We start from the raw sequence: 24,944 nt of genomic DNA on the forward strand, positions 1-24,944 counted from the left end.
AGACCAATTTTTTTTATCTGCTTTTTTGTGTGTGGACGCGCTGTCTCAAAAGAAGTTTTTTCGGAAGTGATCTTCCAGAAGTACTTCTTTTGAAGGACTGCTGATGTGTAGATGTAGCCATTGTGAAATATGTAAGAGAGATAGCAACTTGTATTTGGGGAAAGAGTATAAATATGGATTCTGGTCAAATTTAGGACACTTTTATGCTGTGGAATTACTCCTATTCAGCACTACCATAAGAAAGATCAGAATCAGCCTCAAAATCTTTGGAACGCTGGTCCTGTTGATTTAATCCAATTAGAGTCCAAGAGGAGTAAAGAACTTCTGACACTCATCTTAATACGTGATTCCATTATGAATAATGCTAGTGAAATAAAAAATGGATGGCATTTTTTTCACCCCCTTTTTCACCATTAAGACAGTTTTTAACCAATCGTTAGCTTTACTTAAGAAGTGGCATTATATACTTTTTTCCAAGAACAGCATATGAAAAGGCTGCATAAATATTGCATGAAGAAATAAAGCCCATTCTAGTCAACGGGCTCCTAAACTGTCTAAAATTAAGCACATAAATGTGTTTACATGTCTGGGATCTAAATGGTAACAAAAATAAAATTAGAGTGTACTGAAGGATTTATTTTAGGGTTCAGAGATATGCAAGAATTAAAGGGCCTGATTCAGAAAGGGGTTGATGTGCTCAATTGGCTTTCTTAGCATTTGAGACTTGGCAGTAACTTTCAGGCTAGAACCCATCTACACATTAGTGACAGGATGATCAGCCTCCCTAAGAACAGTGACATCAAGGGGTCACTCATTCCCACTAAATGGTGTATCCCCTTTAAGATTTTGGGACATTTGATGAATAAAGACCAAGGAGGCTTTGGGAGAGAGGAAATTCCATTACTGTCTCCTTAAGGGCCCAAGAACCTTGCAGAGTGCATGGGACAATGCCTCATTCTCCCAGCCAGTCAGGATAAGTGCTGGGAAAGAGAACAGCATAATAAGGTAGAGACTGACAGGAGAAGTCTGGCCAGCAGAACCCTTCAAAGTATGAGTATTTTCCAGTAATTAAGACATATGAAACCTCACTTAAATAGTATACTGATGTCATGATGCATCTTGAAAAAAGGGACAATGATCAGGAACACTTAAATCAAATGTTTTCAGAAAGAGGTAATGAAACCACACAACATGAGAATGCAGGTATGACACTGAGTCAGAAAGAGTTATGCAAGTAGCAGGCTAAATGACTCAAAGTCTCCCTTTAAAGACATATTAGAAAAGTATGTAAGTGGTAATTAGGGCCCTTTAAATAACTAACGATGTCATGCTAGATTGACTAGTGCTTTGAAATGCACACTTGTATTGTTAGAGAATTACTAGAAGATAGTGATCAAATTTGCCTATGTTTATTTGCATCGTGTTAGAGATTAACACTATAACCAGATAGTTCCTGTTTGTTACTATGTTCTGTTGATTCAGAGATCAAAAGAGACTTAACATTTAGATGAAATTTGGTTTGTAATACCATTTTCTGTATTTCTCTTTGAAGTGTGTAGTAAACTGTCTAAGACCTACCGATGAATGCCACCAATTACCTATTTATACATAAGAAACAGGAGGTTTTATTTCAAAGCCAAAAGGCTTCACCCAAGGAATACCTGCCATTAAGAGGCTGTCCATAACCTACTAGAGATCCATAAAAGAATTCTAATGCCCCTACCTTGTAACTCAGATCTGGATAAACTTGGCTGGGGTGCAGAGAAAGTATGAATCACAAAACTGAGGTCTCCAGCTACAGCCTGGATTACCCTGATAATTCTCATGGAAGAATTAGAACAATCTATGTGTGAACCCCCTATTTGGACTAAAACCTGATCAACTGATTCTGGAAAGAACTACTTGCAAGTCAGCAGCTCACCATCCTTACTAGGAAACTGACCTAAGAACTATATTCATTTCTGTTTCTATAATCTTTTAACCCCAACACTCGCTTTTCAAATAAAGCTTATTAAACTAAGAAATGGCTGTAAGAATCTATTTGGGTAAAATGTGAAACATTCATTGACTTGGTGGGGAATGTGTTTGATGCCTCGGGTTTGGTAGAACTTATAAGATGGGCATGATTTTCAGTCATCATCATATTTAACTTGACTGTCCAGGCAGGAGCCCAAGGCTGGACTGCTTTAAGGGAACAGTATTTTTGGCTTCGGTAACCAGCAAGGTACTGTAGAAGCTGTATTTGTTGCTGGCTCAGTGAATCTAATTATTAGAACAGCCACCAGTTTTGGGAGTTATTTGCCCCATTCTCTGCAGCTTGCCTTGACTGAGCATTTGCAGTGTGCCCCGCCCCCCAGATATCAACAGTCACAGCAAGCATACATAGTTTAAAGTTACATACGTCTGCTTTGTATCTCTTCAGTCTTCTCTCATGAAGTTGGGGAACAAGTTGCAGCAAAGGATGCAGGACAGATGACTAAGAGGACATGAAGACAGACAAATGAGCAACAATGAAATCCTAGTCTTGTGATGCAAAGCATGTCTCTTACTATACTACCAGTTTATGGACACAACATGCAAAACAAAGGACTGAAGATGTTAACTGAATGTTACCTTTTTGGGTATTCTGAAGTTATACCTGAAAGGTACAGCATGCTCATTTAGTCCATGAATGCACCTCCAAGAGTGATGAAGCGAAGAGAATCTCTTCTACTGCATCCAATATAGGTTATTATAGTTTGTATATTGTTTTGTCAGGGGCAATTCTGACTTTGATCAGCTTATGGAAGTGTACTGCTAGCATTGTGATTTCAACATGCAGAGAACATTTTTGGGAAGCTTTAATTCTCAGTTTCTGATTATTACTGTTTCTAAAATAATGTGCTGTTGTAATAGGAAGCTTCAAATATCCTGGCACTTTCAAAAGTTACTTTAAAATAATTTGAATCACAGGAATAAAAGTGATGTTCTATTAAAAACAGTATCCAGTAGTGTTTCTACTGAGATAGAGAAGTATTTGAAGTAAAAATCTGCAAATATGATCAAGGTCACCATATTAGTTTCAGGAAAGTCAAACCGAGGCCCAGAATATGCAGTTCACATGCTAAAGCATACCGATGTGCTTACATGGAGCCCTACTGAACTCAAGGGCTCCATGCAGGTGCAGCAGTGTGCCCCATGAAGCAAATCCAAGGATCAAAGCCTGAAGGATCAAGGCCTTAATATGGATTATTTGTTGCATAAGGAGTACATTGTTCCCAGAAATAAATCAAATTTTTACCTGTGTTCATTCAACTAATTTTTACACCCAAATTGCTCCCCTTGTTTAAGCAGAGAACAAGGTACGCAACATGAAAAACCGTGCATATGATAATTACTTTTATATAAATTGCAACAAAGAGGTCATTTATTAGATTATTATTTTAACAAAAGTTACGTCATATTTAATAGACAAAAAAATGACACTGTCGTTTTCTTATATCTGTAGGGTACGTACATAGAGCAGGTGCTTGCAGAAAACATTGTTTCATGAAGTATTAGAAAACAAACCCAAATTTGTGCTGCAATGCATCTAGCAAAGTGCTGTTGCCAAACTGATCTGCTTTGAGTCTATGCATGATAATCAATTGGGAAGCATACTGACTACAGTTTTAACACTCATTCACCAGTGGCTTAGAAAATAACTTGTTTTGAGTTCTAGACATGATGCAGTGTATTCCCAAAGGAAACATATAAAGCAAGAAAGTGAACAAAACATGACAGAATGATTACCAAACAGCGAAAAGTCTGAATGTTGCACTCTCCAAACCCATGATGAAAGAGCATGGTTGCATATACACAAATATCCAGGTTACATGTGCATTTTAAAAACAAGAGTATATCAAAAGAATGAAGAATTTTTAGTATTAGCATATTTGATGTGTTCTTTTCTTGTTCAGATTAAAATCCAAAAATCCTAATTAGCATCTTATGTTTTGCCTAAGTGCTTATTCGATACAGTTTTCAACATTTAAGGACTGCCTCTGAACCAGTATATAACAACATAGCTCTATTGACTTTGGGGGGTAATAGGAACCAACACTAGCTAAGGATCAGGCACGTGAGGTCTTAATTTCAAAAGGAACATGGCTTTATTTTTTTCTTGGATAAACATGCCTTAGATTTTAAAGTTACAATGTTCAGACACAGGCACCATTCCTTGGACGTTCCAGCGTTTTGTTTAAGTGTACAGCAGCATTACCACTACGTCATCAAGAACACCACAAATTATGAAGTAGTCTCTCTAGCTGGCGAGACTATCAAGACTACTGCTAAGAAGAATATTGCCTTGTTTTTAAGTGCAAACGTACATTTTCTAAAAAGGAGGGGTGAAACTTACCATCAGGTCTGAATTGCCTGAGTCATGAGACTTAGCATAATGAAATAAGAACTGTTAAAAAAAATTAGAAGAAATGGGATTTTACTACCAGACAAGTTAATGGGCTATGGTTTTCTTGACAAAGTAAGTGTGACCAAAACTGTACAACAATCTTACCCTTTTGGTGTTGTCCTTCTCATCTAAACTCTGTGGGAACAAAATTTGACACAAATACTTTAATTTCTATAACAAGCCAAGGTCCGTTTTAGTAACTTTAAACATCTTGGCACTTCCTTGGAACAATGACATCATATTTATTTGGTTGTCAAATTAACAGTTGCTTTCAAAACCTGTGCTGTGTATAAGTTTGCTATCCACCAGAAAACTTGACTAAATAAGTCATTTTTAATCATTAAATACATTTATTTGCAATCATTAAACACACTACTACTACTCAGCCACTTTCTTCTTTCCATTGTTCAGACCAGGAGAACTTTATTGCTTGACACTAATAGAAGGAAAGGAATTCATGATTTAATGATTCAGCAAGGTGCATGGCCCCATTCCCCACTAAAAGTAAGCTACCAGTGAGGGAAGGAAAGGAGACTCCTCTCTCAGTAATTGAAGGAAACTAGCTCATTTCTGTGCTGGAGACAGTATAGTTACACTAACCCTAGAGCAACAAAGGCCGCACAGATTTTATAGCCCAGTGAGAGAGAAGAGATTGCCTGTGGACCAATATTTGGGAAACAATCAAAGTCAGTCTTTCAGATGACTTCAGTAGAATTTGGATGAGATCCATAAGGCACTGCCGTGTAAGGGAGATATGGATTTATACTATTCCTCCATGAGCAGCACCATAACTACACAAAATCGATCTGGAGGCTGTGGTAAGCTAATATCCATGGACACCCAAGGGCTTCCCAGCTCAGAAAACTGTGGGGTCTTTATTGTTTGCATGGATCCTCAATTTATTCTAAAGTTTCACGTAGTTAGTATACTGAAAACCACGTTTCAAAAAAAAAAAAAAAACAATGCAAATGCAAAAACTACCTGTGGTTTCTGTAAATATCCCATGACCATAAAGCAAAGTTCTTCCAGTGCATTGGATGTCTATTGAAAAGGAAACATGAACTCAGACACCAGATTTCTTATATAATGTCACTTGAAAAAAACAATTAAAATAATCTCTCTAATTAGACTCACCTCAGGGTGAGGATCTATGATGGACAGGTAAGCAGAACATGCATCATCTATCTGTAAAATTGATTTTACATCTTAGAAAGTCAGACAGACAGGGGACAAAAATCTACATTTTCATACATTATTTAGTTTAGCAAAAGTTGTGATACTATTATCAAATATGTGGTTTGTATATGCTTTGCATGCACACCCAGGCACAAAACAGGGTTATTTTCTCTCTCTCTCTAATGTTTCCTGCGCATAATATATATTTTTATTGAAATAAAATTCATGAACGGCTAAGAGCTGCACATGACCAATGTCAATAACCACATCATCTTATTTCTATACCCCTCATCCTTCCTCACTTCCTACCACTTGTCATCCTCACTGACACTCATACCTCACAATTTCCAGTTTTTAACTCCCTGGACAGAGGTTGTGATATCATCTTTGAAGGAGCTGGAACACCCTGAGATTCAAGACACTAAATAAGATGAAGCCATGACTCTGCAAGACGTCTTGGCACTGACTGAAATCCAGCTTCCTAGGAATTTACAATACGTGTATCTCAGTGGGACTATGGTATGTATACCACACCTTGTGTGAGGCACTAAGCACCCTCCATTCTCAATGACTCCACATATCTCAGCGACCACTGATGAGACTCAATAACTCACAGAGCTGGTTTAAAGGTATACTATACAAGACAAAAATCACAGTGCCAAGGAAGCTGAAATCAGACCAGAGGGCACTGCTGAAGGTGTGACTGATTGTAGACTGAGGACCACCTGCATAATATACACTAGTGACCAGGAACAGACACTTATTGATTAGTAATCCAGGAGAAAGTGAGGAAAGGAAAATAGGGGTTTCAAAGGCATATAAGTTAAGTAATATTATCAGTAAAGAAAGTTCAAGAGTACAGTACATTCATTTATCCAAATGGCCTAGGGAAACTTCCAAAAACTTTCAGATAAACAAGTGCTTGAATGAATTACAGAAGTGCAACTTTGAGCTGCAGTTTTTCTGATAACAGCTGTAAGGGGCATGAAGGGTGTAATGTTGCGCTTTGTCTGTTTAAAACTTCTCCTTTAGATCTAGCAGCTATTGTTCTTTTTGACATTGTCCTGTCAATATGCTCTTGGTACTGAAATAGGATTACATCTCATTAAATGAGGTCTTACTAGCAGGTGATCAATATAGGGCTTTCTGGGGGTCACAATATGGCATCAGATAACCAGGATTTTTGGATAAAAGGCATTACGATGACTGGAATTATACCCTGTTTTCTAATGAAAAGAAATGGGGGGTGTGGGGAAAAAGGACCAGGGTTTAATATTGTAGGGATTTTTACAGGAATTTTAACTTTTCATGACAGTTTAAAATCTGTATCACTTGCAACCTGAGACATTTTCCATAAAATGTCCTGTATGTGGCATTTTGACTAAAAATGCATGGTTGCAACCCCCCTCACACTCATGCATTATGTACCAGGGAAGGGCCCCATTTCCCACATACCTTCACAAAAAAGGCTGGACAATACATTCAGTTCTATAATAAATATCAGAGATAAGGAACTCAACATGCTACTCCTTGGTAAGAGCAAATTATACAAGATACAACTAATATTAGGTCAGAGCATTTAATTTTTGAGCAGAGAAACTTCTCTTAATCATATGACAAAAACATAAGGAGAAATTGAGGGGAGGCTAGTAGCTCACCAAATCCTCTCCCAATAGCCTTTATTGTTAAAATGATTTTTCCTCTCTTTTCACTGAATTTCTGTGATACGGATCGATTATTAACTTCGCTACTGTAGGCTATTTTGGTCTCAATGGGGAGTAAAACTAACAATCAGCCAAAAATCTATTTTTAAAATGGTTGAGTTGAAAAGAATCTACCATGCCCACACTTGAAGATTACTAAAAATCAAGAACTCTCCTTTTTAAAAAGCCCTGTACTGATTTTAGATACCTTCACCCTCTTCTACCTCAGGAGGTGTTATGATGATTAAAAATGGTCAAGTGCTTAGATACTATAGTAATGTGAAACACACAGGCATGCACGTGTGAGAGAAAACAGGACACAGCAGAAAGCCCGTAAATTTCACAGCAAGCTGATGTATGTGTGCATTGCAACTCTGATGTGTGATTCTGATTCACTTGAACAGACTGACAAAACAAAAAACCAGTCCAGTAGCACTTTAAAGATTAACAAAATAATTTGTTAGGTGATGAGCTTTTGTGGGACAGACCCACTTCTTCAGACCATAGCCATACCAGAACAGACTCAATATTTAAAGCACAGAGAACCAAAAATAGTAATCAAGGTTGACAAATCACAAAAAGCATTATCAAGGTGAGCAAATCAGAGAGCAGAGGGGCGGGTGGAGGGGGGGAGTCAAGAATTAGATTAAGCCAAGTATGCATAAGAGCCCCTATAATGACCTAGAAAATTCCCATCCCGGTTCAAACCATGTGTTAATGTGTCAAATTTGAATAAAGAAGAGAGTTCAGCAGCCTCTCTTTCCAAACTGCTGTGGAAATTCCTCTTCAGTAAGATGCAAACTTTCAGGTCATTAACAGAATGGCCCACTCCATTAAAGTGCTGACTGACAGGGTTGTGAATCAGGCGTGTTTTTATGTCTGTTTTGTGCCCATTAATTCTTTGTATATTGGACAGACTTCAAACTCTCTTAGACAAAGCATCTGGGCATTGTTGGCACCTGATGGCATATATGAGGTTAGTTAGGAATATGAGAACGTGCCTGTGATTCTGTGAATAACCTGGTTAGGTCCAGAATAGATATGTGGACAAAGTTGGCAACGGGCCTTGTTGCAGGGAAAAGTTCCAGGACTGCTGCTCCTGTGGTACAGACTGTGGTTGTTTTTGAGAATCCTCATAAGGTTGGGAGGCCGTCTATAGGAGAGAACAGGCCTGTCACCTACAGCCTTCTGGAGTGTGGCATCCTGATTAAGGATAGGTTGTAGGTCTTTAATAATGCGTTGCAGTGGTTTGAGTTGGGGGCTGTAGGCAATGACCAGTGGTGTTCTGTTCTTGGTTACCTTTTATCTTGTGATTGGGTCCAAGTGCTCAGTTGGGCTTATATAGACCATGCTGAAGTACATACTGCTCACCTTCATCATGTGGGTATTCAAGCTACCTAGATTACAGCTAGTTCAGATCTGCCTCTATGACAGCAGTGGGCAATGTGAGGCCCTCCTCACAGTTAGCAGAGCTATCTTATCCCAGGACAGTGTCTTGATTATGACTACCTATGACCCAATGGGATAAAGAAGGGACATAGCCTAAGAGTTAGACCGGACAAGTATTCAGTTATTCTGTTGCTGCTGTGTCTCTCTGAGTGATTTGCTAGCGAGAATTAAAAGGAACAAAAAGGAACTACTGATTCTCATAACCAGAGCAACTACTGTGATATGAATTTGGAGGATCCTACCACCAGGAGATGGCTACACATCTTTTATTAGTTGCAGGCTTACTATATATAATCCAATCCCACATGAATTTTACTGTAAAACACAGTTTATAATTGATCTTATATCACGTCATACAGAGTTTCTCATGATGCACTGATCCTGCATCCATTGAGACCAAAAGAAATTTCACCTTTGTCGTCAATGTTTCTAATTCCAGAGATGTATTAAAAATGTCTTAAATTTGTTTAGAGCCCATTTTCTTGTGAGATCGTCAATTCATACGATCAATATCACAATGGCTGTAATCAGCACAGGTATTTACATGAATACACCTGGACTTAAAGGAGTGCAGAGGCTAGCAGCAAGGCATTCCCCTGGAGGAGCCCAGTTCTGGAACTTCACTGTCCCTAGCCCCTTACACTAAGAAAGTCCACACTTAACTTTCTAAGACAAGTCTTGCCTTACTTTTCAGATTTAAACTTGCAAAAGAAAAAGCATCAGCATTGTACAAGCATCACTTTAGAAGAAACATCTTGAAGTTTGACTAGTTAGCTCACTGCATGTATATAAAGGCATCTGCTCCTACAATTAGGGCTTGTCTACACTACCTCCCTACTTCGAAGGGAGGATGGTAAGTACGGTGTTGGGAGTTTATTAATGAAGTGCTGTGGTGCATATGCAGCACTTCATTAAGCAAATTCCCCCCTGCAGCAACTCTGAAGTGCCGGCTCATGTCTATCCGCAGCTCACCTGCCAGTACTTCCAAGTGCCTGAGGTTTAAAACTTCGAAGTTGCTGCCGGGGGAATTTGCTTAATGAAGTGCTGCATATGCACTGCAGCACTTGATTAATAAACTCCCAACACCCTACTTACCATCCTCCCTTTGAAGTAGAGAGGTAATGTAGACACAGCCTTAGTCTTTTGCTCTCCAATAGCATATAGCACCTTAAAGATGTGACAGATGTAAGTGTGTGCATAGACTGAGGCAAAGCCCTTCTGACTGTTACATGCCAATGCTTTGTACTCTGCCTCGTGTTATGGATAATCTCCTCAGGCCACCTAGCATACAATCAAAATACATGTACATAAATCAAAAAGCCCAGAAGTAAGAATATGTGCTATTATATCAGTCAGTGCTCAAAATATAAGTGAAGCAGTACATTACCTAATATCAAGTGAATCAGAACTTAAGGCTATGATTCATTATGTGTTTCACACATTGAAACTCTGGTCCAACACTCTCCAAAGCACCTGGACCAGAGAGCCCCAGCTGGACAGAGCCAGTCAGGTTGAGAGTAGAGCCCAGCTGGTAGCAATGAAGCCCACCAGGAGCCCTAATGCAGGCAGGCAGGCAGGCCTGAGCTAGGGAGTCCAGCCAGCAGCCCATCAGCAACAGAACCCACCCCTGCTGCCCCAACCCTGCCCAAAGTATTCTGGGGGCAGGGAGCAAGTGGCAGCCAGGAGGGGAGCCCAGCCAGCAGACTGTGGTCTCCCCAGGTGAGCCAAAAGGCCTGACTTCCCCTGGGTCCAGCAAATTCCCTCATTCAGGGCTACTCAGGTAGTGCCAGACCAGAAGGCACAACCTATAGTACTGTATACTGTACTTTGGGAGTAACATCCTTCTGCTGTAACAATCAGTATATCACATGTACTCTACATTGTGATTCTATTTTCTCTAAGACCCATAACTTTGCCTAATCACTGCCAGTTAATGAAAGCTCACTTCTCAGTACCAAGTTTAACTCTGCGTGAACCCACACAATTTCCTTCTTGCTCTAATAACTTCCCAACCTAACGATCACGGATATCTGTGCTAATATTAAACAACCTGAAAGTGGAAACATTCCATCCCAAAAATAAAAATAAAAATAATAAAGAAGGGTACAATCTATACAGAAAAGGTAGAAAGGGAAGGAGGAAGGATTCCCCTAGTGTGTTAAGAATATTTATAATGCAATATAGGTACATGCGTGAGCAGTACGAGGAACTCTTTTCCATGTACTCCAATCTGAATCTACTCTGCTTATGACCGGGGATGACTTGATTAGTTCTTAAAGTTCCATATTTTTTTATTTTTGGGGGCGCAGAGGGAGTGGGAACCTGTGCAAAGGATGTGGAACACCAGCCACACAAAAGTCCAAGATTGAGGATGTCAGAAAACAGTGGCAGCTGTAAAAATCTAGCCACGTAACAGGGATCACATGGAGACTATGGCTGTGTGTGTTGATGAGCTCTATGGTAATACATCATGGGGTATTCTGATCTTCTATATGTTATCCCCTTATACAAATAAATCATCAATACTCATCCACAACAGATAAACAGATGGTTGATCCAACACTTGAAGATATTGCTGCTTACTTCATTCCACAGCTGCAAGTCTTGTTCTGTCTGTAGTTCTTGAGGTGGCATTGGTACAGCTGGAAAAAGAGCGATACCACAGAACACAGAAAAATCATTACAAAAAGAAAAACTGCAGCCTCCTTTATCTGCGTAACAGTAGGTGGGTTCTACTTTTTCCAATAAATTGATGTGTTTTGTTTTTATAGAGGATTATACTGAATTGCAAAGTATTGGTATGAACATTAGTAGCAGGAAGTTTTCATTGAAACCAGTAAACAATGTCATACTATAAATAAAATTTATATAGCTATACATATATTTTTGTTATACTACACACACACGCATGCACGCACGCACAAAATCTGTGATATTTCACCAGCTATTTTGTCTATGGTCTAAAAACAAGAGGATAGATTGTTTTATAAATATCTTTTATACACAGCCTGGATAATCTTTGTATTTTTAAACAAAAATAATCAATTTTTTTTCATTCATTTGTGTAAGAAGGATAATTTCCCTTATTCATGGTATAAAAAAGACATTTATTACAACTTAATTTTCACTACAAAATGATTAATTGTTGGATTTTTCATTTGTCAAGGTTCCTGAAACTGATGGATGGAAGCCTGGATAAACTTCTCCTCCTCAAAATCCCCTGGACTCATGTCACCAAGATGATCATCTAACATGTGAAACAGACAGCACGTGAAAGACAGCAAATGTGCATTAAACATACAATTGTAAGTATACGCAGAGCCAAAGAAGAAAGATGTTATGCAGAAAGTTACACAAACACTCGCTAGCACTTAAGTTTGGCAGAATTGCTTCATGACACTATCGTCTCCAACCTCGCATTCTTCCCAGTTTTACTGGCAATAAGATTTATTTAAATAAGTTATGAAGGCATGTCCAGAATTGTATCAATAGCAGCTGGCCAAGAAATTGCTGTGTATGGAGACCAATCAACTTACTCATAGGAAATACTAATTTTACAAGTGGAGTCATATTTTCTTCCTCAGCCCTGGCCTCCCACGTGTCATTAATGAACAATCAATCAAAGGCAAGGGTATCTGTGTAGCCACGTGTACATTTGTCATATTTGAAAGAAAATTACTGTATTTAGAAAGAATCTTCTGATTCACCATATCTCCTTTATTTATAAACAGTGATAAGGGGGGGAAAAAAAACTGACTCCATTTCAATTTCTGTTTTGGAAGCCTATCACATTTGAGGCCCTCAACCAGGGTTCAACAACCCTTCCAAGGCAGACTGCTGAAATTTGACCTTTTGAGCTCTATGTACCGTTCAAGTGCTGGTGATACTTTTTAAAGACACTAATAGTCCTACTTACAACAGCTTCATCAATAAATAAAGATGCAGAGCTTTATCGTTTTAGGTGGCGGTTGGTAGCATTAGCTTGTCTTTTGTTAGTCCATGGGTGACGTGGCTTTGTGAAAGCTCTTGGCTGCACTGGGGAGAAGGAATAAGGCTGAGCTCTCACCTCTTCGGCCAATAAAAAAACCAAAACAAAAACAGCTTGTGTGCCACTCTTGGCACCCGTGCTGGGGGTTGTGGACCCCTGCCCTAAACTGTAGCTTAATTCGCTTCTACCAAAATCCAGCACTCCTTCTTCTGTTCTCCAGACCTGTCTCATTCTGTCTATCAGGAGCACTGGAATAATTTACAGTTGGGGTGCTGAACACCACTGAACCAAATTGTAAATCCTGTGTATGATAAAAACTACATGAACCCTGGGCGTGCTGCAACACGCTCAGCAATCACAGTACCTGTGTTGTCCAAACTAAAACCTCAGTCTCTCCAACATCTCCTAATGGACGTCAGGCTGTCAGCTCAAGCTCAACATAGCTAAAACAGAATTCTTAGTCTTCCCCAAGATCTCCTTGCAGCTCCTGTTTTGATCACTGTGGACAACACTATTAGCATCCTGACAGCCACTCAGGTCTGTAACCCAAGGATCATCTTTATTTAGACTTCTCTCTCAGCCCTTGTATCTAAGGTATGCCAAAGATTTTCAAACTTTCTGCATAACATCTCTAAGGTACAGCCTTTCCTAATCATCCACACTGCCAAAATTCTCTTCCAGGCTCTCAAAATCCTTGGTTTCAATTACTTCTCTCTGGCTTAGTCAGTATCTGTTGTGTATGCTGCTGCAAACATTGTTTTCCTAGCCCAGACACCTTTTGGGGGAACCTTTTTTTCTATTGGAGGCCATTGACCCACAGGAAAATAAAAAAAAAAAAAAAAATCATTGGCCACATGCCCCCCCGGAACACACAGGACTGCAGCTTCTCCCGCTTCCTCTGCAGCAGGGCAAGTTGGCATTCATGGCTCCAGCTCTGTGCTGGTGGTGGGGTGGGGTGGGGTAAGAGGGCAGAAGCTCAGGAGAGGCAGAAATGAAGGGGTCAGGAGGGGGCTCCTGGCTGGGATGCAGGAGGGGGTAAGGTCTACAGATAGGGCTGCAGATGAGGGGTTCAGGGTGCAGGAAGATACTCCAAGCTAGGGACAAGGGTTTGGAGTGCAGGTCTGGCAGGGTGTTACAATGCAGGAGGGGGTTCTGACATGGGACAGGGACGCAGGGTACAGAGAAGAGCTGGGAGGCAGCTATCTGAGGATGCTCCCACTCAGCAGTGCAGAGGAGCTAAGGCTGACTGGCTGGCTCCCTGCCTGCCCTGGCCCCACACTGCTCCTGGAAGCATCTGGCATGTCTCACCCTAAGATAGGGAGGCCAGGCAGTTCTGCATGGTACATACTATCCACAGTCATCCATAACAGGAACTGAAGAGGAAATGCTGGGGGCAGTATGCTGAGTTTCTTTGATCTCCCCAGTTTCAGAGGAGATGGGGCTGGGGCTTACTGGCATACTGGGGCTGCCAGCCTGCAATGAAATTAAGTGGCGCAATGGTTGCGGCCCTCTGGCCAGAGGTTTCCCGCCCTGTCCTAGCCTGTCACTTGGACCTTTCTTTGCATTCCTCCGTTAGCTCCCCCTTCTTTATCACATCAAACATAAGCTGTTCATCTTCACTTTAAAAGCCCTTCTTGGTCTCTCCTCACTCTATCACCTCTCGTTCACTACTGAGATGTTGATTCCCCTCTAAAATTGGCCCATGATACTGAACTCCATTATCCACTTTACATTTTCAAACAAGTACTTTTGAACTTTCTCTCACATTGCCCCTCATGCTTGGAAGGTGACCTTCACAAATAGCTACAAAACCAACACTTCTCAGAACTCTTGTCATGACACCTACAAATATTTGACATTAGTTGGGACATGGATGTGCTAAGACAACTGCCTGTCATGCTGAGCAATACGGTTTAACTGCTCCCTGGTATTGCACTGTTGCTTTGCACCTGTATGTTCTCTCCTCTCCTGTACAGTAGTCCCTTGAGTTACGCGACGGTTGTGTTCCCACGCACCCTCGCCTGACTCCAATTTCATGAAAAATCGGGGTGGGGGAGGCTTTTTCCCCCCGGTGGAATGCAAGTTCTGCAGCCGGGGAAGCAGAAGGAGCAACTAGAGCTCCCTTTTGAAAGGTAAGTCCTGGGAGTGGGGGTTGAGGTGGAAGTTGGGGAGGGTCGAGCGTGGAGGTGGATTGGGGCTGTGGGAGGGAGCAAGGGGGTTAAGCCTGGAGTGGGTTAGGGCTGCAGGGGGGCGGGGGAGTGGAGATGAGCTGGAGCCACAAGGGGGCCAAGAGTCAGAGCTGGGCTGCTGGGGGGTGGGGGTGAGCTGGAGCCGTGGGCAGCGTGAGCCAGAGCCAGTCTGTGGCAGGGGGGAGCCGGACCCACATGTGGGAGGGTTAAGCCAGAGCTGGAGCCATGCACGGGGATTGAGCCGGAGCCTCGTGGGGCCAGGGGTGGGAGGGGGCAGATTCTGAGTTGTACTTAACTCACGCTAATGTGCGTTAAGCACAACTTGAAACCACACATTTGGAGGGTTCACTGTACTTGGATTGTAAGCCCTTCTCAACAGGGACAGTCTGTTCATTCTGTTTGTACGTTGCCTAGAATATGTACTTCAGGTCCATGACCAGGCTTCTGAACGCTGTGGTAATACAAACAAAATATTAACGTTAATTGTGTGCTTAAAGTACAACAGCCATTTCCAGCTTTCCTGATTTTATTGTGGGTCTCCTGATATTTGGCGTATTTCACTAAGACACGGCCTCCAGAGGCATGTGATTAGATGAGACTTTCATTTCCTAAAAGGAAGCTTAAAGTAGATTTCTAGCCCTCATACTTCAAGAAAAACTTGAAAGAATGGCACACATTAGGCTAAAAAAAAATCTCAAACCTATATTTAAAAAAACAACATGATTTTAATCTCATCTACTGATCTAGGGAGTCCTCATACAGGATTTTAAAAAGTTGGATTTGACTACTGAGTTAAGCACCCCCTTAAATGCTTTCCTGAACTGGGGCTTTAGTTTACAACCACGAATATACAGGTATGGTAGAAACTGTCGGGGAGGGGGGTGGCTGCAATTAGAGGGCACACAATGAAGAAGCAGCTGGCAAGATGTTTTCCTACAGTGTGCAGAAAGTCTAGGAGAGAACCCAATGATGCACAAATTATGGGGAGGGGGAGTATCTTCTGCAGCCATTAGGAAGTTGGCAGGAGAACAACACAGTCATCCTTCACACTCCAAGAGATGAGATTGAGAAGACAAGCTCTGCCAGTGATAAGTGAATTATTTAACTTGCTGAACTGTGGGAAGGCCCTTAACCTGTAAGGAATGCTCTATTAGCTACACCTCTGAAAAGAGTAAGTGTCAAACAATACAGCTAATATTTTTGGGTTTTAGATGACTGATTTTAAAAAGGGGTCTATTTGGGAGATACAACAAACAGCCATGAATACGGAGTTTGAAATTTGAGTGTTATAAGTATCTTATTAAAGACTAGAAGTATGCTAAACTGTGGGGAGAGATTTGTAAATGTTCAGAATATCTAATTTAATTGCATAGCATATCCTCAATACATCTACTGTGCAGATAATGTAAGCGTGGGGCTGATAATTTTCACACAAAAACAAACATTTATGCCATGTCTACACTAGCAAGTCCTTTTGGGAAATCAGGCCCTCTTCTGAAAGAGCAAGCAGAGCATCCACACACAAAATGCGCTCTTTTGAATTCCTTTCAAACGAACATGATGCTTCTTCCTGAGGCCTTCTTCCTCTCCCAAATGAGAAACAGCGCCCTTTTTGAAAGATTATTTCAGGGGACCTTTGTTCAAAAGAACAGTCCTCAAGGGGCCGTATTTTTTGATCCCTGGCCTGTTCTTTCAAAAGAGCAGGGGCTGTGTGGACACCCTTTCGAAAGAGCAGATTGCTCTTTTGAGCTGTGTCTACACGTGCACGCTACTTCGAAGTAGTGGCACTAACTTCGAAATAGCGCCCGTCACGGCTACACGCGCCGGGCGCTATTTCGAAGTTAACTTCGACGTTAGGCGGCGAGACGTCGAAGCTGCTAACCCCATGAGGGGATAGGAATAGCGCCCTACTTCAACGTTGAACGTCGAAGTAGGGACCGTGTAGTCGTTGCGCGTCCCGCAACTTCGAAATAGCGGGGTCCGCCATGGCAGCCATCAGCTGAGGGGTTGAGAGATGCTCTCTTTCCAGCCCCTGCGGGGCTCTATGGTCACCGTGGGCAGCAGCCCTTAGCCCAGGGCTTCTGGCTGCTGCTGCGGCAGCTGGGGATCCATGCTGCAGGCACAGGGTCTGCAACCAGTTGTCGGCTCTGTGGATCTTGTGTTGTTTAGTGCAACTGTGTCTGGGCGGGGCCCTTTAAGGGAGCGGCTTGCTGTTGAGTCCGCCCTGTGACCCTGTCTGCAGCTGTTCCTGGCACCCTTATTTCGATGTGTGCTACTTTGGCGTGTAGACGTTCCCTCGCAGCGCCTATTTCTATGTGGTGCCGCGCAACGTCGAAGTTGAACATCGACGTTGCCAGCCCTGGAGGACGTGTAGACGTTACTCATCGAAATAGCCTATTTCAATGTTGCTACATCGAAATAAGCTATTTTGATGTTGGCTTCACGTGTAGACGTAGCCTTGATCTGCTTCTTGTGTGTAGATGTGCTCTTTCAAAAGAATATCTTCTGGAAGATCATCTTTCTAAAGATCGCCGTAGTGTAGACGTGGCCATAAGGATTTAACTCTTGCATTAACTAAAAATACGACAGTCAACAATGGAGTGGTCAGTGATACCGTCAGTATACCACAAGCCAGAGTCTACATCTATAAATGTAAAGTAAGTATTGTAGTTCAAAACAGCCAGCTCTAAACAATTTCTCCCAACTTTGGAGATAATTTACCAGACTCGAGACTTTTTTATTCTTGTCTACAATTATCCTCACACTGGATTTAGTAATCCCAGTTAGCCTGAACTGGAATGCCAGAAATAAATAGACCCTTTGCCTGAGCCCCATGAGCCCAAGTTATTTTTCACAGGCCAGGTGTCTGACTGCAGTGAAGACCTACCCTGGAACTGTTCACATGAACAAGGGTAGCAGGATTACAACACTGGTTCTAAACCTCTCCAGTGCGGAATACCAAGTAATCTCAACAACCAAGAAAACGTAATTCTTTTCCACTCAAATTGAAGTTGGTGGGTACTTAGGGTATTCCACCCTTTTCAGGATAGGGCTGCAGTTTCCAAAAGAATAATAGATGTTTAAATAGATTTTTCAAAATCATCTGTTTATTAACCAAAAGGATTCACATTTCAAGTACACGGTCTGAGGAGCAGTTGTGTCACCTTATAGCTTCACAAAAAACTACCACAAGCAGTCCTTTAACCTAATAAATAAAATTATTAGTCTTTGACATGCAAATGTGCTTTCATGGGTAAGACCCACATGACTCTGATGAAGTGGGTCTTACTCACAAAAGCTCATTACCTAATCAATAAAATTGTTAGTCTTTGGCTGTGTCTACACTAGCTCTTTGTTTTGAAGGGGGCATGGTAATCAGCCTGAGTGGAGAATACTAATGAAGTGCCACGATGAATATGCAGCACCTTATTAGGCTAATTCTGCCCACAGCAACTTTGAAGTTGCAAACTTCGAAGCGACAGCATGGTGTGTAGTCACTGATGCTTTGAAGTAAAAAAATTAGGAAGGGTGCTTTCGAAAGCAGGGCTCCCTTTAAAATGAACCCTGTCTACACAGCTGTTCTGGCTTTCAAAAACAGCACTTCTGGAATGACAAGTGGCCGCCAGTATGAAAATGAGGAATGAGATGCAAATCAGCCCCTTATTTGCATTTTGAGTGAGCTGCATTTGCATTTCCCTTTCAAAAGGGGAATGTAGTGTAGAGGTGGCCCAAGTTTGATCCCATAATCCTTTAGGATGTGTCTACACAGCAAAGTTATTTTGAAATAACAGCTGGTATTCTTAAATAACTTTGCAAGCATCTACACAGCAAAATCACTATTTCAAAATAATTTCAAAATAGAGGACAGCTTGTTTCAAATTCTGTAAACCTACTTCTACAGGGAATAGTGCACATTCTCAAATAGATATTTAGGCATAGGGGCTGTATATGCAGGGGATGGGACTATTTCAAAATAAACTATTCCAGAATAATTTTTTCCAAAATAGTGCTGCTGCATAAACATAGCCCCTGAGTGCTTCAAGGGGCTCTAATCCAAAATAGGCTCTATCGCGTATGGACGCATTATTTTGAAACAAGTTTTGTTTCCTTGTACTGTGGATGCATTATCCTGGAATAGCTTATTTCAGAATGACTCTGGACTAACTCTGTGCTGTAGACATACCCTTAAAAGCAATTATATATCACTCTATTTCAAGTGGATGCTTCACACAAAATAGTAGCATCAAAAGCTTCAAATATAGCTTGGACCTTCCAAGAAATTCGAAGAGTTACACCTTAAATCTGTGTGCAATTGTACAAAAAAAAACACCCCAAAGATCTTTTTGTTTTTGGAAAACTAAAGATGCACAAAGGCACACCAAAGTATTAAGAACAATGAAATATTTATACTTCCCTGCTTCCAAGTGTTTTTGAATATTAAAAAAAAAAGCAATCTTTGGATAAGCAACAAAAAAAAATACTCATTCTGTGACGACTTATTGTGAGTTCTTCCTCGTCAAAGAATATATAACTACATTGCAAAGCACCTTGAGATATGAATAGGACAATACTATAAATGCAAATTTATATTCTGTTATAACACCACTTATCAGCATTTCCTTTATAAATGCTTAATTTTGAGGTTTAACATCTCATGCCTTTCAAATTACATTAAGCTGCAGAAAAGCTGATTATTTTTCCTATAAAATAGTTTAAGAACAGAGCCTTTTTGACTCAGAGTAGTAACAGATAAAAATACTTCAGGTCTCATCATTTGCTTTCCAGGATTTGGTTCAAAATAAAGTTTACTCCCCCCCCCAACTACCCCAGAGTTCTTTCTGAATTTGAACTTTATCTTTTGTAATTAAAATATATAAAATTGTAGGACTTGTGCGATAATTACATAATTATGTTAAAAAACAAGAAGTCCTGTGGCACCTTACAGACTAACATTTATTGGAGCATAAATTTATAAATAATCTGTTAAGCTATAAAGTGCCACAGGACTTCTCGATGTTTTTGCAGATACAGACTAACACAACTATCCCTCTGATAATTACCTGCAGTCCTTGTTTTTGTAAGGTTTCAATATGAAATAATCAGGTTTATTACTCCATTCTCTCTTCACATAAATAAAATGTATAAGCAACATGAATACAAATTTGCACAAAATGTATATATAAAAGGAAAATTAAAACTACCAAGAAATTGTGTTAACTTACACTGAGGATCAGATTTGCACCTGTGCAAAGAAATTCAGTTAAGGTTCAGTTAACATGCCCTGATGAGTACTACAAGATGGTTTGGAGTCCTGTTCTCAAAGTAATGAAAGTTGTTCAAATGAGCAGCTAGCAATATTTACAGAACTTTGTCTCAGCACAGTTCATTTCTCTGAGATTTCCACGTTTCCAATGACAGGACACACCTTCAGTGGATGGATAGAAAGATCTCATATAACCACGTCTATAAGGTACTGAACAACGCAAAATAATCTGTTCTCCTTTCTAGAGCCGTTTTACACTATGTTACAAGTAAAATACATTGAAATCACGCTTCAGAGTTCCATCTACAGAAAGAAATAATCTCTATTAACTTCTGTCAGAGTTTAAACTTGTATAGGATCCCACTGCTTTTGTCCCTACCAAAAGGTTTCCTAGGGTTCCTACTTCCCCATAAGGATGTGCATGGCGGAGGGAGGACTCTGTCTGCTTAGATCCCCAGTTTACTGACTCTTCGATTCAAGACTTTCTGTATTCAGTACCAACGCACGGCAGCATCACTGCCCTTTCCAGCCGCCTGCTCGCAATGGGACGAGTCACTCAAACCTCTAGCTAGGCTCTGCACCAGATGTGGGCACAACTCTCCCTTCCGCCTGCGCGGTACGAAGATGAAGCACGCAAGGGGCTCCCACTCCGCAGGTTTGGGGACTGGACCCCGCTGGGCACTTGCACCTTGTCAGGCAGCTGCACCGCTCAATAAAGACGAGGGAGGGAAGGGGGAGATTCAGCTCCCCTGCAGGCGCACACTAGCCAGAGCCTGGGTAGCGGCGGATGGGGGGCTTGTCTCCCACCCCCAGAGCTCAGCTGGCCCCACCACAGACCAGTGAGGGGGACAGGTGGACATCCCTGTAAGGCAGCGCACCGCTGTGGGGCGCCCAGAGGGAGGCGGCCGGGTGGGGGGGCGCTCCCGGAGAGGCAGGGGCTCACCTCGGCAGGCGCACGTCCAGGATGCGAGGAGCAGCCAGAGCAGCAGCAGAGGGGCCCCTGGCCCGCCACCGCGGCCCCCCTCCGGTTGCTTCCTCCGGCCGGGCTGGCTGCCGCGGGAGGCGGCGGCGTGGGGCTGAGCGGCGGACGGCGGCAGACGAGAGCCCCCGAGCATGGTGTCGACTGACAGGCCCGGCTGGCCCCGACTTTGCGCCGCGTAGCTCTTGCCCGCCTAGCCAGGCGCCTTGCGCACCCCACCCGCCCGGCTCCAAGTTTTAAATCTCCCGGCCACGTGGCCTGCGGCAGCCTGAGTCGCGTCATCCGCTCCCCAGCACCCGCGCGGGTCCCCGCTCCGCCGGGCCGGCGCGTGACTCAGCCCGCGCCAGGGGTTCCTGCCCGGCCCCAGATGCCCAGTGCAGCGCCGCCCCCTGTTGGCTGGGTGGGGGCACATGCAAGAGAGAAGCCATGGTCGCTGGGACCCCGCCCTCCCCAGCATACACGGGAGGGGGCCACGGCCATGGAGAGATCAACCGATAGCGCGCAGGGCCTCCCTTAGATTTGGATCCTGGGCTGGCACACGAGAGAAGTTTTTCACACTTGGGTACAGTACTTCGAAAATGACTCAAGGTGTTTGCTTGTTTGGTTGGTTCTCAAGAATCGCCTTGAGGAAGAGAAAGCAGCAGAAATGTATCACTTTAAAGACTAACAAAATGATTTATTCGGTGAGGAGCTTTCCTGGGACAGACCCACTTCATCAGGATCTGGAGTACTGACCAACAGGGCTACCTCTCTGTTACTATGCAACTTGAAGAAGAGAGCAGTCCTGGTGAATTTCATGTCTAAAGAGAACTGTTCTAAGCACCCTGAGGAACATGGAACTTCTGTTTCCTGAAAAAGTTCACGATTTTGAAAAGTGGCTTCATTCCAGACTGGAAGGGGAACATAATTTGGAAATTCTCGCTGAAGAAATAGAGCAGGATACAAAACATTTCAAATGTTAACAACCTAAGTGAAAGTGAGCACACCTAGTGCTGAATAGTAACAGAGAGGTAGCCCTGTTAGTCTGTATTCTAACAAAACAAATCAGCAGAAATTAGCACTTTAAAGACTAACAAAATGATTTATCCGGTGATGAGCTTTTATGGGACAGATCCACTTCATCAGAGCAATCACATTACCAGTATAGACTGCCATCTATAAGTACAGATGTACCAAAAAAAATTGCAATAAAAATTGGCAAACCAAGTACATAGGACTGAAGAAGGGGGATGGGAGGTGGGGGATGTCAAGTGCCTCGCCTGAGATAATTATGAGCATAAAAGGAAGGGAAGCAGTCCTTGTAATGTGTGAGGTAATTGTTGTCTCTGCTCATACCACGTGTTAATGTGTCCAACTTGAATATAAACTCCAAATAACAGCTTTCTCTATATAATCTGTTTTTGAAGTCTCTTTATTCTGAGTCCTAGTGTTGCTATAAAAATAAATAAATCAAAAAATTAGCTTGTTAAATAGAACATATGCAAACTGCCATATCTATGAATTAAAATAGGTTCTGGTCATCAAGGTTTTCCCTGAAACTTCACCTTTTATCCTGTACTCTTACTCATACTTACCTGTTGTATAGTAACAGAGAAAGCCGTGCTAGTCTATATACTATCTATACTTTTTACAGAACACCATTGGTCATTACCTACAGCCCCCCAACTCAAACCACTGCAATGCATTATTAAAGACCTACAACCTATCCTTAATCAGGACGCCACACTCCAGAAGGCCCAAGATGACAGGCCTGCTCTCCTACAGACAACCTCCCAACCTTATGAGGATTCTCACCCACAACCACAACCTATACCGCAGGAGCACCAGTCCTGGAACTTTTCCTTGCAACAAAGTCCATTGCCAGCTTTGTCCACATATCTATTCTGGAGATACCATCACCGGACCTAACCAGGTTATTCACAGAATCGTGGGCACATTCTCATGTTCCTCAGCTAACATCATATATGCCATCATGTGCCAACAATGCCCAGATGCTTTGTTTATTGGACAGACTTCAAATTCTCTCAGACAAAGAATTAATGGGCACAAAGCAGACATAAAAACACTCCTGATTCACAAACCAGTCAGTCAACACTTTAACAGAGTGGGCCATTCTGTTAATGACCTGAAAGTTTGCATCTTACTGAAGAGGAATTTTCACAGCAGTTTGGAAAGAGAGGCTGCTGAACTCTCTTCTATATTCAAATTTGACACATTAACACGTGGTTTGAACCGAGATGTGAATTTTCTGGGTCATTATAGGGGCTCTTTTGCATACTTGGCTTAATCCTAATTCTTGACTTCCCCATCCTTTCTGCCCCTCTACTCTCTATTTGCTCACCTTGATAATTTTTTCTGATTTGTTGACCTTGATTACTTTTTTGGTTCTCTGTGCCTTAAATATTGTGTCTGTTCTGGCATGGCTATGGTCTGAAGAAGTGGGCCTGTCCCACGAAAGCTCACCACCTAATAAATTATTTTGTTAGTCTTTAAAGTGCTACTTGACTGTTTTTTTTTTGTTTCATACTTATCTGTGATGCTCTTCCATTTTATAGACTTCGAGTAGAACTTCAGAGTGAGATTTTTAGAAGCACAGTCTGTTCTCCTAATTCTGCTCCCATCAAAGCAAACAGGACATACAAGGAACTTTTTCTTCTGACTAGCAGCTCTTGCATGTGGGAGAGTATAGGAGTTGATCACTCACATTTCTAAAGCCTAAGGCTATGTCTACACTAGAAGCATCTGTCTACAGACATTACCGTCAGAAGAGATGTTCCAATAAAACTTCTGTCAACAGATTCCATCTACACATAAAAGTGGATCAATCTTTTGATCCTCTCTGTTCACGAAAGGCAACCCCCCGCCCAGTGTCTACATGGCTTTTTTGTTGATGGTTTCTGTTGACAAAACCCATTTTGTGTGTAGATGCTCTGTGAGTTTTGTTGGCAAAACCCCAGTTTTGGTTGCAAAACTCTCCAGCGTAGATGTAGCCTTATTAAGGGAACATGATTCTGGGAAGGGGAGAAGAGACAGCAAGGCCATAGCACACAGCAAGCCTGATGTATTGGGGGCCACAGTCTGCTCTATATGAAAGGATAAAACAAATTTCTTCACCACCTGCATGCAAACAGCAGCTTTTGGAAGAGTGTGCTCCAGTGAATTGCACATTCAGGGATGCCACAGCTCTATACTGTCCTACTCAGGGCAATATTTTCAAATCCAGTCTTGCCCTAAATTTCTGTAATTTTCCATCAGTCCTCAAGACTTTCTTTGTGAAATATTGTTTGTTTTGATTGCTATGTTGCATAATACTAAACAATGACAAAAGTATGGACAACATACATAGATCATAGAACTGGAAAGGACCTCAAGGGGTCATTAAGTCCACTCCCCTGCCCTCACAGCAGGACCAAGCACCATCCAGACCATCCCTGATAGATGTCTTTCTTATCTGATCTTAAATACGTCCAGTGGTGGAGATTCCACAACCTCCCAAGGCAATTTATTCCAGTGTTTAACCACACTGACAGTAAGGAAGTTTTTCCCAATGTCCAACCTAAACCTCCCTTGCTGCAGTTTAAGCCCATTGCTCCTTATCCTATCCTCAGAGGCCAAGAAGAACAATTTTTATCCCTCCTACTTGTAACCTTCTTTTAGGTACTTGAAAACCACTATCCTGTCCCCTCTAAGTCTTCTTTTTTCTAAACTAAACAAGCCTTCTTTTTCCTAGACTGAACAGTCTTCCCTCATAGCTTATACTCTTTGGAC

At 41.9% G+C, this 24,944-nt stretch overlaps 1 protein-coding gene across 1 annotated transcript in view; it reads right to left on the reverse strand.

Annotated features, from left to right (window-relative positions):
• The window catches only part of NMU (neuromedin U), a 147,658-nt gene that overhangs the window by 12,382 nt on the left and 110,332 nt on the right, over positions 1–24,944 (reverse strand). The window contains exons 3-8 of the mRNA XM_074991817.1: positions 11,341–11,399; positions 5,564–5,614; positions 5,411–5,470; positions 4,535–4,564; positions 4,379–4,429; positions 2,402–2,476 (exon numbers count right to left, since the gene is read on the reverse strand). Of these exons, the coding sequence (XP_074847918.1) occupies positions 2,402–2,476; positions 4,379–4,429; positions 4,535–4,564; positions 5,411–5,470; positions 5,564–5,614; positions 11,341–11,399 (326 nt within the window). The remainder of the gene's footprint in view (positions 1–2,401; positions 2,477–4,378; positions 4,430–4,534; positions 4,565–5,410; positions 5,471–5,563; positions 5,615–11,340; positions 11,400–24,944) is intronic.

This window comes from Carettochelys insculpta, chromosome 4 (assembly GCF_033958435.1).
Source record: "Carettochelys insculpta isolate YL-2023 chromosome 4, ASM3395843v1, whole genome shotgun sequence".
Taxonomy (NCBI): domain Eukaryota; kingdom Metazoa; phylum Chordata; order Testudines; family Carettochelyidae; genus Carettochelys; species Carettochelys insculpta.